Here is a 17,076-nt window from a genome sequence, read left to right as displayed (position 1 = left end):
GTCCCAGTCAATTAGTTAATGGGACAGCTCTGCACTGGGCTTAAAACTTGCAAAAAAAAATAAATAAAAAAAAAAAAAAATGAAAGTCTCTCCAAAAGCATGCGGTTCTGATAAGATTATGGTTGCAATTTTTGGCCACAATTTCAAAAAGTACATTTAGCGCAAAAAAAAAACCCCACCATACCAACGGCGAAGCATGGTGGTGACAGAATCATGTTTTGGGGTTAATTTTCTACAGCTGGAACTGGGCCTTAGTCAAGGTAAGAATATTAAACAGTTCCAAATACATCCCCTTTATTTCAGCCTTCAACACAATTGATCCCAAGCAAACATCCACATCAACAAAAGAATGGCTTTTGCCAAAAGCAAATTAAAGATTCAGAAAGGCATAGCCCCCAGAACTAAATCCAACAGAAAGTCTGACGCAACCAGAAGAACGTGGCACACAAGTGAAGATGTGCTATAATGATGGACTTAAAGAGCAACTCCAGTGAAAATAATTTAGCGATAAATAATGTAATGATTTAGTCAGTGTTTGCTCACTGTATCTTTCCTCTCCCTGATTTACATTCAGACATCACTTGGTGACATTTTTACTGCTGGCAGGTGATGTCACTGGAAGGAGATGCTGCAAGCTTTTTTGGCAGTTGTAAACTGCTGTTATTTCCCACAATGCAACAAGGCTCCCACAGTGTGATTTCAGTACCTTAAAAAGGAACTCCAGTGAAAATAATGTAATAAAAAAGTGCTTCATTTTTACAATAATTATGTATAAATGATTTAGTCAGTGCTTGCCCATTGTAAAATCTTTTAAATCCCTGATTTGCATTCTGACATTACATGGTACCATTTTTACTGTTGATTTTTACTGTTGACAGGTGATGTAGCTGCTGCATGTTTTTTGGGCAGTTGGAAACAGCTGTAAACAGCCATTTCCCACAATGCAGCAAGGTTCACAGACAGGAAACTGCCAAGAATATGTACTCAGAATTTCTTTATGTGTTTCACCACAATATCAGCCATACAGCGCCCCCTGATGGTCGGTCTGTGAAAAGGAATAGATTTCTCATGTAAAAGGGGGTATCAGCTACTGATTGGGATAAAGTCTAATTCCCCCGACAAGGAGGCAGCGCAGCACTGTTTTTTTTATTTTTTTTAAAATCATGTAGCGAGCCCAGGGCGACTGGGGGGGGTGACATCATAGGGAATCCCGATCCACCACTCAGCGCTGCCTGGCCCTGATTGGCCAGGCTTCACAGGGGTCTGGGTGGGGGGGGGGGGGGGTTGGGGGCTTCTCGGCGCGGCGAGCGGCGGCGATCGGAAGTTACAAGCAGCTAGCAAAGTGCTAGCTGCTTGTAACAAAAAAAAAAAATTATGCAAATCGGCCCAGCGGGGCCTGAGAAATCCTCCTGCGCAGGTTACCCCGAGCTGAGCTCGGGATAACCGGGCAAGGAGGTTAAAGAGTAATTGTTAGCCAAAAAAATCAAATTTAAATCTCTATTGTAATGTGTTAAATAGTTTGCAAGGGAGCCAAAAAGGCAATGCTGAAGTAAAAAAGCAATCTAATTTTGTTGTCTGAATATCATTCAGTCTTTTCCCCAAGCTCCTAAGGAGGACGCAAGGCCTCATAACAGATACTGCAGAGCATGCCCATGTCTGCCCGACCCGGGGTCGGACAGACATCAGCTCTCGGGGGTGGGGGGGCAGACATCGGCACCTGGTCCTGGGGGGGGGGAGAGGGGGTCGGGCAGACATCGGCACCTGGTCCTGGGGGGGAGAGGGGGTCGGGCAGACATGGGCATGCTCTGCAGTATCTGTTATGCGGCCTTGCGTCCTCCTTAGGAGCTTGGGGAAAAGGCTGAATGATATTCAGACACCAAATAAATTAGATTGCTTTTTAACTTCAGCATTGCCTTTTTGGCTCCCTTGCAAACTATTTAACACATTACAATAGAGATTTAAATTTGATTTTTTTTTGGCTAACAATTACTCTTTAAGTGCTGTGAGGCGCTGACATCACACTGTGGGAGGGGTTTCACCACAAAATCATCCATACGGAGCCCCCTGATGATCCGTTTGAGAAAAGGAATAGATTTCTCATGGGAAAGGGGGTATCAGCTACTGATTGGAATAAACTTCAATTCTTGATTATGGTTTCTCTTTAACACTACATTATGTGCTTCAACAAGGTATTAGTTTAAAGACGTGCACGCTTATACAACCAGCTTACACAGCGTTTTTCTTTTTGTTTTGTTTTAATTTTTGGACCTTTGCAAGGTTTAGTTCCCTTAGTAACATTGTGATAATCAGAGTGCAGCTCCACGTCTGAGGCTAGGTGGCCGTCTTCAGCAGTGATGCTTCTAAATAAAAGCATAGAGAAGAACAGAATCTGTAAAGCCCCCTGCACACTTTGGATTTAAAGTGTACCTGAGATGACTAATAAAAATAAATGTATACATGCCTGAGGCTTCCTCCAGCCCCCATCGGCCTGATCGCTCCCTCACAGTCCTCTTCTGCCTCCTGCATCCTCTGTTATTGCTCCCGGCAACTCCGACTAGGCAGGGGTAGTCGGTGGAGGTGCAGTGCAGCTGCAAACGCTCCAATGGCCATGAGTGTAACGTAGTACTTCGCAGGAAAAGAACACTCCCAGTAATGAGACCACGGTGGGGTGATCACGTGACCACACGGCGCATGCGCAGTAAGCTCTGACCCCCCAAAGTTACCAGGAGACATAACGGAGGATGCAGGTGGCGGGGGACATTGAGGGATGGATCAGGTCAAAGAGGGCTGGATGAATTTATCTTTTTTTTTAGTCATCTCAGTTTCTCTTTAAGTCTCAATGTTTACTCATACATTATGCTGGGAATATACCATAAGTTTTTTCATAGAATCTACTTCTCATTTTGGTCTCTTGGTAACAATAACAATAATATTTTTATAGCGCTTTTCTCCCTGGGGACTCAAAGCGCTGTGACCCTGCATTATGCAGTCCCAAAGGCTAGGGAAAAGAGGTGAGTTTTTAGCCTTTTTTTTTTTTTTTTTTTTTTAAAGAGGATCTGTAACATGAAAAGATCCCCTGGGGGGTACTCACCTCGGGTGGGGGAAGCCTCCGGATCCTAATGAGGCTTCCCACGCCGTCCTCCATCCGTCAGGGGTCTCGCTGCAGCCCTCCGTGGAGTCCGTGCAGGGGTGACGTCAATATTTACCTCCCTGGCTCCTGCGCAGGCGCTCTGACGGCTGTCGGCTCCGAACTACACGGAAATACCCGATCGCCGTCGGATCTGCTCTACTGCGCAGGCGCAAGTTTCCTGCGCCTGCGCAGTAGAGCGGACCCGAATGAGATCGGGTATTTCCGTGTAGTTCGGAACGGAAAGCCGCCACAGCGCCCCCGCTGGAGCCAGCAAAGGTAAATATTGAACTGACAGTCGGCACAGTCGCCGGCTGTTCGGAGGGCTGCGGCGAGGCCCCCGTGGGACAGAGGACGGCGTGGGAAGCCTCATTAGGATCCGGAGGCTTCCCCCACCCGAGGTGAGTACCCCCCAGGGGATCTTTTTAATGTTACAGAGTCTCTTTAAAGCTGTCCAGAGAAGGAGCCTCTCGTACTGATTGTGGAAGCGAGTTCCATAGAGTAGGGGCTGCATAGGAAAAGGCCCGGGCATCAAATGTTAGGTGTATCCTGGGAATAACCAGCTTCATTTTGTTGGCAGAGCGGAGAGTGCGTGGAGGGGCATAAAGTTCCAATAGATCCGCTATGTATTTGGGTCCCAAGTGGTTTAGAGCCTTGAAGGTCATCAGGCAGATCTTAAAAATTGATTCTCCATTTTACTGGCAACCAGTGAAGAGTTTGCAGTACTGGGGTGATGTGTGAGCTGCGGGGGGCATTGGCTAGGAGTCTGGCTGCAGCATTCTGTACTAGCTGTAATGCTGGATACACACGGTGCGTTCGCGCACTCGATTTTCCCATCGATTCCCGTCGATTCGTTTATTTCCAACATGTCCGATTTGGATTTCGATGGATCGTTAGGTCGATTCGGCATACTTTGCATGCGAATCGAACTAACGATCCATCGAAATCCAAATCGGACATGTTGGAAATAAACGAATCGACGGGAAAATCGAGTGCGCGAACGCACCATGTGTATCCAGCATTAGGGGAGCAGAACCTTTATCTGTAGATCCGATGAACAGGGCGTTGCAGTAGTCTAGGCGGGACGATACAAATGCATGAACCAGGGCAGGTAGGTCTTCAGCTGGGATAAGGTGTTTGATTTTTGCTATATTTCTTAGGTGGAAGAAGGAAAACTTGACGACAGCTGATACCTGCTGTCTGAGTTTTAGATTTCCATCCAGGATCAGGAGATTTACCTTTCAGGTTTTGCTTGCCCTCAAATTTTTGATGTTTTTTTTTAACCCTTTAGAAGTTTAAGAATTCAGGACAAAGAGGAACCTTACATGTAGCCTCAATACCCTCAACCCATAATACTATGTACATGAACTAAAACCAAAACAAGAAGGCAAAAACTGGTCAGGTGGAATCATAGAATCGAGCACTTTAGCACACAGCATGGATTTACTTAGCCTTGGATTACAGATTTTGTGTGTAAGAAAAATATTACTGAAAACAAAACAATATATTACCATATGCCAAACTGATTAATGCCTAAGAAACAGAGCGCACATAATCTTGATTGGGCGGCTTTCATACCGCAAAAGCTACAAAAGCAAATCTAATAAAAATACAACAGGAATCTATTCAGGCAAAGCAGACCTAGATCTCCTGCTGTGTTATACAGCTAATATTTTACCTCATCTGACAGCTTAACTGTGTAATTTAACAAAAATGAAAATTAGCTGGAAAGACAATTTACAGAAGCTGTTCTCGGACGTGATGTTTATGGTTCAAATATATGTGCAACAATATTTACATGCTTCCTATAGTTATAAAAAACACAACATGATGCTATTAGACAAACATGCCAGTAAATCAAAAAACAGCAGCAGTTATATCTGAATAATGGAGATATGATAAATAAATGTCTTGGAGTGTGGGTTGTATGAGCTCACTGTAAAACAACGGGGTCTGATTTATCAAGACTAGAGCAATATCGGAGTAAGAGTGCAGCAGTCACTCATAGGCAACAACTACAATTCTTGTTTTTAACAGTCGCTACTTCACTGCGTCCTCTGAAGAACTGCACTAAAGGTGGCCACTAATGAACTAATTTCCACAATGACAGACCGCATGATCGATTAGATCGTGTACCATTAATGGTGCAGATCGACAAACGTCCGTTCTATTGATCGTTTGTTGATCTGAATGATTCTTTTGGTCTGATCGGATTGTTTATCATTTCCCCCTTTCATTGGTGGGCCTTAATGATGGTTTCCGATCAACTGCAATGATCGGATCAGACGAAGGAGATTGTACCATTAGTGGGAACTTTTAGAGTCAATCTACTGAGCATGGCACCCAAGTCCAAATGCTTGCAAAGTGCAAGAAGAGTGGTTTATAGACAGTCTTTTGGGAGGACAATCAGAGACATCTACTGGTGCAGATTTAGGCATTTCCAACTGGCAGCGTTTAGCCTAAGATATAGTCTTTGCATACTAATTCCAGTAAGGATAAACTACTACTACTATTTTTTTTTTTTTTTTTTTTTAAAGATTAAAGGAACTTCATTTCTAGCATTTATATCCTTTAAAGAGAACCCAAGGTGTATTTTTAAAATCTTAATAGGACACAAAGGCATGTTCTGTGCACAATGACATGCTTCTGTGTCCTTCTATTGCCGCCTCCAATCCCCTCCGGGCTCTGCTGTCCCCCCCCCCCCCTTAAAAATAGCGCCAGGCTAGCGACAATCTACTTGTCGTTTGCCTTGTTTACCTGCATATTGTCAATCAGCATGGCTCCCCCGCCTGTGTCCCCTTGCTCCCCGCCTCTGTAAGCTTCCTCCAATCGGAAGCTAAGCCGCGACTTCTGCAGCTTAGCTTCCGACAAAGGAATGTAAACAAAAGATAATGCTATCACCTCTTCGGATGGCCAGAAGCTTTCCACAAAGCAAGGAGCTCCCCACTGAAGAAGAAAGTGCTGTTTAACTGTTTGAATGCTGTTCTGCTACAATTTCTTTTTTGTTTAGTGGTAGTAGCTTTTATGCTGTAAATAAGATTTTAAAGCAAATAAATGCTGAGATTCATACCACTTTAAAGTTAGAATTACATTTGCTCTTCAAGTAATATCAAGTATCAGTGCTAAACTAATGCTACATACACACTTGAGATAAGAGTCTTTGGAAAAGGCAAGATCACAGACCAATTTTACCCCCTTTCATGTACACTAGTATGAGAGCATACCCTACACAGTATTCTATTGAGCTGAACTCCCCATCAGATAAAAATCTTTGCAAGATGCTGCACACAAAGATGCTGTACACATGCAACAGATCAGTACCTGCAAAAGATCAGTTCCTGCAAAAAATCCATTCCTGCAAAATGCAAATTCAGAGTCTATGATATCTGCAGATCTCATACACACCTTGTTTAACGGACAATCATCTGCAGATCAGATCCACCAGTATGGATCTTCGGATCTGCAGAGGATTGTTTGATCTGCAGATGAAAGTCTGTTAACGTGCCCATACACTTACTCAATTTCCCGCAGACAGCAGATTCGATCACTGATCGAATCTGCTGTGAAATCGATACACAAATGCTGACCGATTGACTGATTTCCGTCCGAAATTGATCGATCCCATCGATCCGCCCGTGCGGAAAATTTGGCTCGATGGCCGGCGGGCCGGGAGTGCGTCGATAGCGGCGTTCGAATGTCCGACGACCGACGCTAGCGTCAATACATTACCTGTTCTGCCGGCGCGTGTCCCCGCGGTCCCTTCTCCGCACTGGGCTCCGGCTGGCTTCACTTACTTCCTGTCAGGGGAAGTTTAAACAGTAGGGCGCCCTCTACTGTTTAAACTTCCCCCGACAGGAAGTAAAGTGAAGTTGAAGCCCAGAGCGGAGAAGAGACAGCGGAGACCGTGGGGAATCGCATCGGCTGGATGAGGTAATGTATGCAGGGGGCGGTGGCAGCTCCACAGATTGTGATTCGATTTCATAGTGAAATCGATTTAAAATCTGTTTGCAGTGTAGGCAGCCAGTAGATCCCTCTTTGATCAGATTAGATCACAGAGGGATCTATCTGCTGGTCGATCTGGTGGCGATCGACCAGTGTATGGCTAGCTTTAAACAAGGTGTGTATGAGATCTGCAGATATCATATACTATGCATTTTGCAAGAACAGATTTTTAGCAGGAACTGATCTTTTGCAGGTACTGATCTGTTGAATGTGTACAGCATCTTGCAAAGATTTTTATCTGATGGTGAGTTCAGCTCAATAGACTAGACTGTGTAGAGCAGGGGTCTCAAACTCGCGGCCCGCGGGCCATTTGTGGCCCTCGATACAATATTTTGTGGCCCTCGCCGGCAATAGCTTTCTTATAGTTCGCTTCAGTGCTCCCAAGTAACCCGCCGCATCCCCGCCGCTAAACGAGGGCTGCAGAGCCCCCAAATCGCCCGGGGGGAAATCCGCCGGCATTTCCTGGAAGGGGCAGAGCTTTCAGCTTCAGCTCTGCCCCTCCTGACGTCAATCGCCGCCTCTCCCCGCCCCTCTCTGTGAAGGAAGAGTGAGAGGGGCGTGCAAAGGCGGAGATGCGCCGCGATTGTGAAATTCCTTATGCGGCCCAGCCTCATCCTGACTTTGCCTCCTGCGGCCCCCAGGTAAATTGAGTTTGAGACCCCTGGTGTAGAGTATGGCTCTCATACTACATGGAAGGGGGTAAAATTGGTCTGTGATCTTGCCTTTTCCAAAGACTTATCTCAAGTGTGTATGCAGCATAAGGCTACTAAAGATCCAGGGCAGATACATGATCTGTTTCTGACCCCTCAGTAGAATAACCAAATTATTTTGCCATTCACAAAACACATCCATATTTGCAGAGTAATTAAACAAGTGCTGGAAACATCTGAAACCTAAAAGCCCAGATTATTTTTCTCTAGATTATCAAGGTCATTTTTAGTCAGATTTACTAGAGAGCAATGAATGTGACCAGATTTTAGTTTTGTAATCCATCCCTGATAAATCTCACACATACTAGTCAAAATGACTTGTGAATGTCCACCCATAAATGGTTAGTAGTTGTGGAGCCTATGACCAAAGTCATCTTCATGCTGTATCTTTGTATGCATATGTAGGGATTCACCGGCTATCACAACCATCCAGTTTTACTTTGATAGTAAAGAAAGCATACATACCCATCTGATCAACAATACCATCTTCACTTCTCTGCCAGTTTGGTGTAGATTTTCCACTAGCCATTAAATCGGTCTGAGTATTCTGTCTGTCAATAGAAGCTGGTGATCTACGACCAACTCCAAACCTGTCCAAAAGAAAAAACAGTGCTATTACTAAGCAGACAGACTTGTTTACTGAAGGGTTTTCTAAACAAAACAAATTCTCATATTTGTATCTTACATAGTTCGTTATTTTGGTTGAAAAGGGGAAACATTTGGTTAATTTCTGTCCTGCACGCTTACATATTCCAGTTGATCCAGGGCAGGGTAAAAACCCTTAAAAGGCTTGGTAAATTAAAATGTAAAGGTTTAATTTTCCTTCCTGACTCCAGATGGCAGATAAAATCCCTGGATCAACTCTGCTGGGAATTACCTAGGAATTATGAACATGGATGTCTTTCAGTGCAAGAAGAGTGTCCAAACCGCCTTTAAATGCAGATACACAATTTGCTAGAACTACATCCTGTATTTCAATCTTATCTGTTCCAGTCTAGAACGCCTAAGCACTTGAGCCCTGAGCTCTCCATGGAAACTTGATGAAGGAGCCAGATTGTTCCCTGTTGGTCTTTAATTTATGTCATCAAATTGGTCAATGCATCAAGAGGAAGATCCAAAGTGACTGGGAACATTGCCAGGGCTATGGCAGAGAGATTCCAGTGCAGAAGACTCCAAGCAATACTAAACTAACCCAATAGTTACTATACTGTTAGGCCTTTGTAGCCCTTTGAGATACAGATACTTTCTGCACCTCACTTTGTACTTTAACCAGAAACTTAAAAACACAGAGCACAACAAATACTTTTTTTTTTAATTTTAGGAAGGAAGCATTATGCTCAAGTACGCACGGACCAACCTGCAGCCTGATTATCATCTGGCTTTAGTCTGTTGGAAGATAACCAGGCATGTGAAACCGTGCAAACAACTTGATGAGCAACTGATAATAGGCGGTTTGCCCGATCCAACTGTCGGATTTATGTTGGTCTGATCTCATGCAGTTGTTTGAAAGACTTGTACTTGTTTTGAATGTGTAGTCCATCATTCCTCTTGCGTGAACTACAGCAATGGATGAATGACAACTGGCTGAAACTAAATGCTGACAAAACTGAAGTCCTTCTGATTGGAGGGCAGAGCATGATAACAAAACAACTTAACTTGCAGTCTTCACCACTGGGAATAGGAGGCACGGATCTACGCAGCTCTGATCATGTGCGTAGCCTGGGAGTTCTAATTGATGGGGATTTAAATTTCAGAACTCAAATCTCTGCTGTGGTGAAATCATCCTATTTTCACCTGAAGAACATTGCAAAAATCAAGCACCTCATCCCCCCAGAAGATCTGCCAACCTTAGTCCATGCCTTCATCACATCCCGACTGGACTATTGTAATGCGCTCTACACTGGCCTTCCAAAAAAAGGTCTTGTACCGCCTACAGCTGATACAGAATACTGCTGCCAGACTGTTAACCAACCAACCCCGTCACTGCCACATAACGCCAGTCCTGCACTCCCTTCACTGAATGGAGGGTGCCATTCAAGATCGGCCTACTGACATTTAAATCCCTGAATAATCTGGGCCCTGGATACATGAAAGATAGGTTGCAGCTGCGTAGCAATCCTCGCATTCTCAGATCCACAGGTTCTAATAATCTAGTCATACCCAGAGTCCACTTGGAAACTTTTGGTCCCAGAGCCTTCTGTCATGCTGCCCCTACGTTTTGGAACTCCTTACCTCAACAAATCAGGACAGCTCCATCCCTGGACGTGTTTAAATCCAGACTGAAAACCCACCTGTTCAGTTTAGCATTTGCAGAAATATAACTTTTGTTGTGTGAATACTTCATCCTACTAATTACTGAATCTGAGAGAGCCTAAGCGCTTTGAGTCCTATGGGAGAAAAGCGCTATAGAAATGTTATTGTATTGTATTGTTAATTGAGTTGGTTGTTTAGCCGTCTCGGCATGTGGACATAAAGGTCATGTGGTTCGTCAGGTTGTGTGGTTTGTCCTGTTGGTCATGTGGTTGTGTGCATGTTGGACGTGTGTACGAGCCTTTAGAACCCATATCAGGTTTTATTGTCCCTCACTTTAGGCCAACCAAAGAAAGGAAGTAAGGACATTTTTAAAAAAAATTAGATACAGTGGTAAGTTTTATATTTTGTTACCTCTCCTCAAAGTATTCAAAAGTTAAAGTGGAGCAAAGATTTCCATCAAACTTGCACTGACAATAGACTGCTCTTTTCAGCATGGAAACTAAACATCTAGTAGTATGAAACATTTTTTGGTACTACAGTGTTCTCCCCAGGTTCTTTTAGCCAGGTGCTCCACACCAGCTAATTTAGGTGAGCCCCTGGCTGTCATCGGCTCGTCTACTCCTCTTATGTAATAAGCAGAGTTGTGCAGAGTCGGCTCGTCTACTCCTCTTATGTAATAAGCAGAGTTGTGCAGAGTCGGCTCGTCTACTCCTCTTATGTAATAAGCAGAGTTGTACAGAATCGGCTCGTCTACTCCTCTTATGTAATAAGCAGAGTTGTGCAGAGAAGTGCTGGCCCTGCATTCTCCCGTCGCACCCCCATCCGGCTACTTTTTCATGCCACCCAGCTGGAAAAAAATTCTGGCTAGAACGCTGTACTACTACTGTACAACACGAGGTTGTTGAATATGGACTTATAATTAAAGACGGTGAATGGGTAGCTAATAATAATCAAACTACACATCAATTTTATGTATAGGTATTTGTGTCACTAGTTCCGATTGTACAGTATATTAAAATACTCATGTATCAATGCCCCTCATTGTTGTATGTTTTGCATGTTGTACAGCGCTACGGAATATGTTAGCGCTCTATAAATAAAAGAACACTTATTGCGAGAGGATGCATATTTTATGCAAATGAACATAGCCATCATCTGACCCCTCCCACCTGATCCCTGACCTGCTGAGATAAAACAACTGTGTGTCATGCATTGCAGCCACAGCTTGGACAGCTCACAGCCTGCTGATCAGTCTAAAGCCTAATGCATACAACTGAGGACATGTCGCCCACAGGGACTGGAACTAGATCCCTCTGGCGGCAGTTCAGACGTGCCGCTCGCAAAACATTTTGTTGCTATTCAGGGGGGAGTAGGGTGAAAAGCGGAGCACAGGGGGGAGTAGGGTGAAAAGCGGAGCACAGGGGGGAGTAGGGTGAAAAGCGGAGCACAGGGGGGAGTAGGGTGAAAAGCGGAGCACAGGGGGGAGTAGGGTGAAAAGCGGAGCACAGGAAGGAGCCAGTGAGGTGAGTACGAGATCATTGCCCTCAGCTGATGCAATCTGCCAGGCAGACCCCTTACCAATGCACCAAAGGGGGATTGGCTGCTGCTGAGCACAAACTAGATTCTCAGCAGAGGGGGCCCCGACTGGCTGCCTCAGGCCAAGAGCCATCTATCCACCTAGTGTTCTTATTCTGCTGAATTTATCAAATTAACATATACCTGTATTGGTGATGTCTCAAATCACACATCAACCATGAATGCATCTGTATTTGTATTGTTGGATGTCCTGATTGCATAGAGTTTTGAACTGGCCATGTATCTATGGTCCTCACTATTTGTTTTGTACAGCGCTACATAAAACATTGGTGCTATATAAAAATAATCATACAGTAGCATGTGTACAAGGCTTAATCACGCTGTAAGTGACAGGAAGTCAGTTTTACAAACCCAGCCAGGTAATAAAAAATAAAAATGCAAACTACTATCATATATACCACACACTAGGCATTAAAGGACTTCCAGGGCCAAATAAAAAAAAAATGAAATACCTGCATCATATTTGAAGGCACGGAGGACGCTTTCTACGCCGTTCCGCCGGGTCCCCACCGCGCAATAGCCTCCGGGGCCGGCTCCCGACCTCACGGCCCAGGTCGGGTTCTCCTGCCTCTACAAACATGGCCGCATGAGCTGGCCGCGCAGTCTGCATAGCTGCAGGTGTGGCTGCACAGCTCTAGGGCCAACCCCCCGATCCCCGGGGGCTATTGAGCTGGCGGGGACCTGGCGGAATGGCACGGAGGGCGCGGACGACGTGCTCCGTGCCTTCAAATATGATGCAGGTATTTAACTTTTTTTTTTTTGATTTGGCCTCGGAAGTCCTTTAAAAACAGCATGTGAACTAGAGCTTTAACTCCCCCTGCCTGCGTTTTAAACTCCACTTACAGGATTTTTTCTCATTTTAGTTGTATATATAATAATAATGTGGACAATGATTAGAGATGTGTTTGTTTGTTTTTTTTCCTTGTCTGTTTCCCCACTGGAGAGATTTTTCTGACCTTGGGAGGTTCATAAAGCATCAATAAAAACAAATAAAGTCTGCATCTAGGCATGGTTTTCTGAAATTGCCAGTTTTCACTTCTCTGCAACTATAGCAACAGTACACTGTTTGGTATGCAAGTCACTGATTTTGTTGTACAAACAACATTCCCGCACAAGTAACTGAACTGAGAAAAGTACATTTTTTTTTTGCATCTGCAGGCACCACTCCTTTCCTGGCTAAATGGGAATAAAGGGAAGTTTTTGCTTTTTTTTTTTATTTTGCAATCTTGGATTGTCACTGTAGCAGGCTCACACACGTGTTTGGCATTCCCATTATGAAAACCATTTAATCATTTCTGTCAGTATATGCTCAACAGAACAATGAAAGGACCTGTAATGTTTGCTAAAACATTTGCAGTGTTACAAAAATTCGAAGTCCATGGCTTTATTTTTGCCAACAGTGGAATTTCACTTTAACGAGCATACTTTGCACATTCCAACAAAGACATCAGCAAAGCCAGGGCAGTGGGGGTGTATCTGACAACAGATGGCTGCATCTTAAAAGGTGTACTGTAGTTGTACAAGTCCTTGAAGTGAATGCCAGCTGCACCAATGACAGAACGACAGTGACAAGGGATTTTGCAGACTGGCAGAAAATCTCCTCGGCCATCATCCTGCCAAACGCTGCACAGTTTTCCCAAGTGACCTTAATCTGGGCATATTGCTTGACAAGATCACAAGGCATATTAGCTAGCTGTAGAAGTTGCTTTTTGGATATTGGAAATATGTTCTGGTTTCAGATCCTTTTAATTTTTCCTAAATATATGTGCCAAAACCTTTCTTAAAAAATCATACAATGCAGGGGACATCCATGGAATGGTAAGACTGTTGCACAGCATTAAAGTACCCCTAAACTGAGAACAGAAAAATAAAAAAACCTATGTCCACTTACATGGAGCTGTGACATAAATCACAGCACCCTACATAACTTTCCACACCCCCAGAATTTGTTCTTTTACTTCTTTAACTGGAAAGCCCATCGACTACTGTAAGGGAGGAATAGGCAGTCCTTCATACCTATCTGCACCCTATCCCTCCTACTTTCTGTCCCTTTCCTACCTAGCATCCACCCCTTTACCCCCAGTCTCCACCCCTCTTTACACACCCTTCTTAGCATATCAGCTCAGTGCACAGAGAGAGCTGAGACGCATGGACCCTGCTAGACGTGGAAACACTGACGCCGGAAGCAGTTTCAGCGTCCCATTTCTGAGATGGAGGACCCGTTTTTTCCCCCGTTGACTGCAGCACAAACAGGACTATGGAGGCACAAGACAGGAATATATATATTTTTTTTAATATCATTATTTAAAAAAAAAAACCATTGTAGGGGATAGGATAAGACAATAGTGGAATATTGGTAAAATTACCAATATTTTACCCGCAACATCTCATTCCCAATTTAACTTGCGGTGCTTTTACCCCTCAGGGTGGTAGCGGAGCAGCAAAACAGGGCTTGCACAGATATTGTCTGCTATAAATGTCTAGGCAGAACATGCAACCATTTATTGCTACTGAGCCTGAGCAGAGGTTTGGCTCAGCCACTGGGTACCAGATAGCCATTCATAAAACACTGGCACTCACAAGCATGCTCTGCTACGCTATTAGCTCAGTGAACATGGCAACAGTATTTTCTATTTTTGTGATCACTACAGATCTGCTTTAAAGGAAAAGCAAGGTGAAAGTAAACGGATGATATAAACCATACCGGGATAAACTGATGAGATAAACAGCACAGGGATAAGGTGATGAGATAAACCGTACAGGGAGCATTGCCAAAACGGTCATTGGCAACAAGAACAATCGCCAACAATTGTTTCAAGAGACAGTCATTTAGCATCTGCATGGGCCTTATGCCTGGTCCACACCATGCAATTTCCCATCAGACTGCCGAGTCCAATCTGATTTCCAAAGTGTTCAGAAAATCAACCAGAAAACGATCAGAAATCAGATCAGACCTTTCGGAAATAATCAATACGCCCCATCTATCTGACAGGAAATTGTGTGTACCAGGCATAGTTAGCAATGGCATATGTCTTTTTTTAATCAGTTTAGGTTAAAGTGGACCTGAACTCTTGCACAGGACAGAAGGAAAACAGAGAAATACACACTGAATGTATTTAGAGAGTTTAGCCTGTGTAATTCCCCCTCATTTGTGACTAATCACAACTGTAATTTGATCTCTCAACTGGGTCAGCTGGCTGCCTCAGATAATTTGTAAACACATTTGTAGCCCTATGTCTGCTTTCATAAAAGCAGGAAGTGTATCAGCTGTAACAAAGATGATTTTCTTTAAAGGTTATTATGCGGTTGTATATCTTTTAGAGCAGAGAGGAAGTTCTGAGTTGAGGTCCGCATTAACTAAAATGTTCTCTGCCTTCCTTACCAAAGATAAGCATAACATAGACATTTCTGTACTGTGTACCTCTAGCAGCCAAGGCAATTAACAGCAATGCTGCAGCATAGCAGCAGGTCGTTTGTGATAAGTAAACAAGTCATTATTTCCCAGGAACACAACACATTGCCTTCTCACACCTGCCTGGACCTGGAGATGTGACACTGTAGTCACAGTCACTCATTACAGAGGGGGACTCACTGGTGTGATTACCAGCTCTGCTAAATATAGCCTAACTATTCCTTTCCCTTTGCATGAATTCACAATTTGATATGCAAAATGCTACTCTCCCAAATGTACAGAATGGAGCTGATTTACTCAGATTGGAGAACAGTGGAGACTAAGTAAGGAGCAGTGCTTTTCAGCGCTGCTAGATTTGGGCGCAGCCAGCGCCGCCATAGACCATAAAGGGATTCAGTCTATAGCGGCGCTCAGTGAGCAACGTCGGTGCCGTCAGAAGACGGAGCCGAGGTTGCTTAAAAATCATAATAAATTCGGCTTCCAGCAATCGCTGGAAGCCAAATTATTTCATTCCCCCACTATCCATGGCGGCCTGGAGGGGGAATAGTAATTAATTCGGCCCGGACTTGTGCAGAAGCAGGATCAGCCATATAACAGCTGGATCCTCCTCCCAAGTCTACCGGCGCCAAATTCAAATGTACTCGACTAAGTAAGCCTGTAATTAATGTGGCTATGTTGCTTGGGTCCTATCAAAATCTACTGAGGACTGCAAAAAGTCTGTGAATTGGAATTTTGGATCACTGGAATCAAATGTATGCAGCATAAATGTAAGTGTACAGTTAAGCTGTTCACTGCAATGCATTACATTACACTGGTTACATAATTATTATGTATTTATTACAAGGCTGACATATTGCACAGCACTTCACAGAGTCTTTACTTATATATCACTGACCTCAGTAGAGCTCACAGCCTAATCCCCACCATAGCCATAGTTCCTGTCATATACCAATTTGGAATATGGCTGAGGTGGGGGAGAGAAAAATCTTTAAAGAACAACTGAAGCAAGAGGGGTATGGATGCTGCCATCTTTTTTTTTCCTTTTAACTTCCTAACGACCGGTTCACGCCAACGGACATGAACGCGGCGGTAGCCCCAGGACCGCCTAACACCAATTGGCGTCAAGTCCTGGAGCTGCAATTTAGCAGGGAACGCGTGCATGCGCTATCGTTCAATGCCGATTCACAGAGCTCCTCGATCAGCCTGCCAGCTGCGTTCAGGGCTAGTAGGCAGTTAGTAGATTAAAGCTGAAAGAAATCCCCTTCGTTTACATCCGCACAGCGCTGCTATTTAGTGCAGTGCTGCACAAGGAACACTCGGCTGTCTCTCAGAGCAGCTGGTAATCGAAGCCCTCTCATAGGCTGATGCCTATGAGAGGCGAAAAAGAGGACGGATCACTGTTCTAATCAAATCAGGCTGGGGCAGGGAGGTGGGAAGGAGAGGGACACAAAATCAGACACTGGAAGCCTGAAAAAAAAAAAAAAACACAAAGGTTCACAGGAGCGATCAGACACCTCCAAAAGAATGTTCTGTTAAAGTGAACCAGAGACGAAGCACCCTCATGTATTTTACCATATAGATCAGTGGGAACATTAGAGAAAACACCTACCATGCTTTGTTTCATTCTGCACTGCACAGCTGGTTTCTTATAAGCCCTGTTAAAATCCCCGACTAAGAATTCAGTCTGGCTTTGCTATAATGACTCGGCTATAATGATTACTTTGCAGAGACAGCAGGGGGAATGCTTGGATTTGATAAGACATGAGAGAACACAGACTGAGCTATAATGATTCCTGAGCAAAGCCAGACTGAATGCTCAGTCTGGGATTTTATCAGGGTTGATTAGAAGCAAGCTGTGCATTGCACAATGAAACAGTAAGCAAGGTAGGTGTTTTGTCTAATGTTCCCACTGATATATATGGTAAAATACATGAGTGTGCTTCGTCTCTGGTTCCCTTTAAGGACAAGAAAAGGAG

General features: G+C 44.1%; 1 protein-coding gene across 5 annotated transcripts in view; it reads right to left on the bottom strand.

Moving 5' to 3' along the window:
* The window catches only part of SIPA1L1 (signal induced proliferation associated 1 like 1), a 370,713-nt gene that overhangs the window by 48,672 nt on the left and 304,965 nt on the right, over positions 1-17,076 (bottom strand). For all 5 annotated transcript variants that reach the window (XM_068254095.1, XM_068254094.1, XM_068254096.1 and 2 more), the window contains one exon: positions 8,305-8,429. In XM_068254095.1, the coding sequence (XP_068110196.1) occupies positions 8,305-8,429 (125 nt within the window). The remainder of the gene's footprint in view (positions 1-8,304; positions 8,430-17,076) is intronic.

The sequence above is a fragment of the Hyperolius riggenbachi genome, chromosome 9 (genome assembly GCF_040937935.1).
Source record: "Hyperolius riggenbachi isolate aHypRig1 chromosome 9, aHypRig1.pri, whole genome shotgun sequence".
In the NCBI taxonomy this organism is placed as follows: domain Eukaryota; kingdom Metazoa; phylum Chordata; class Amphibia; order Anura; family Hyperoliidae; genus Hyperolius; species Hyperolius riggenbachi.
Note: the sequence above shows the minus strand (reverse complement) of the source record. Positions and strands in the feature narration are given on the sequence as shown.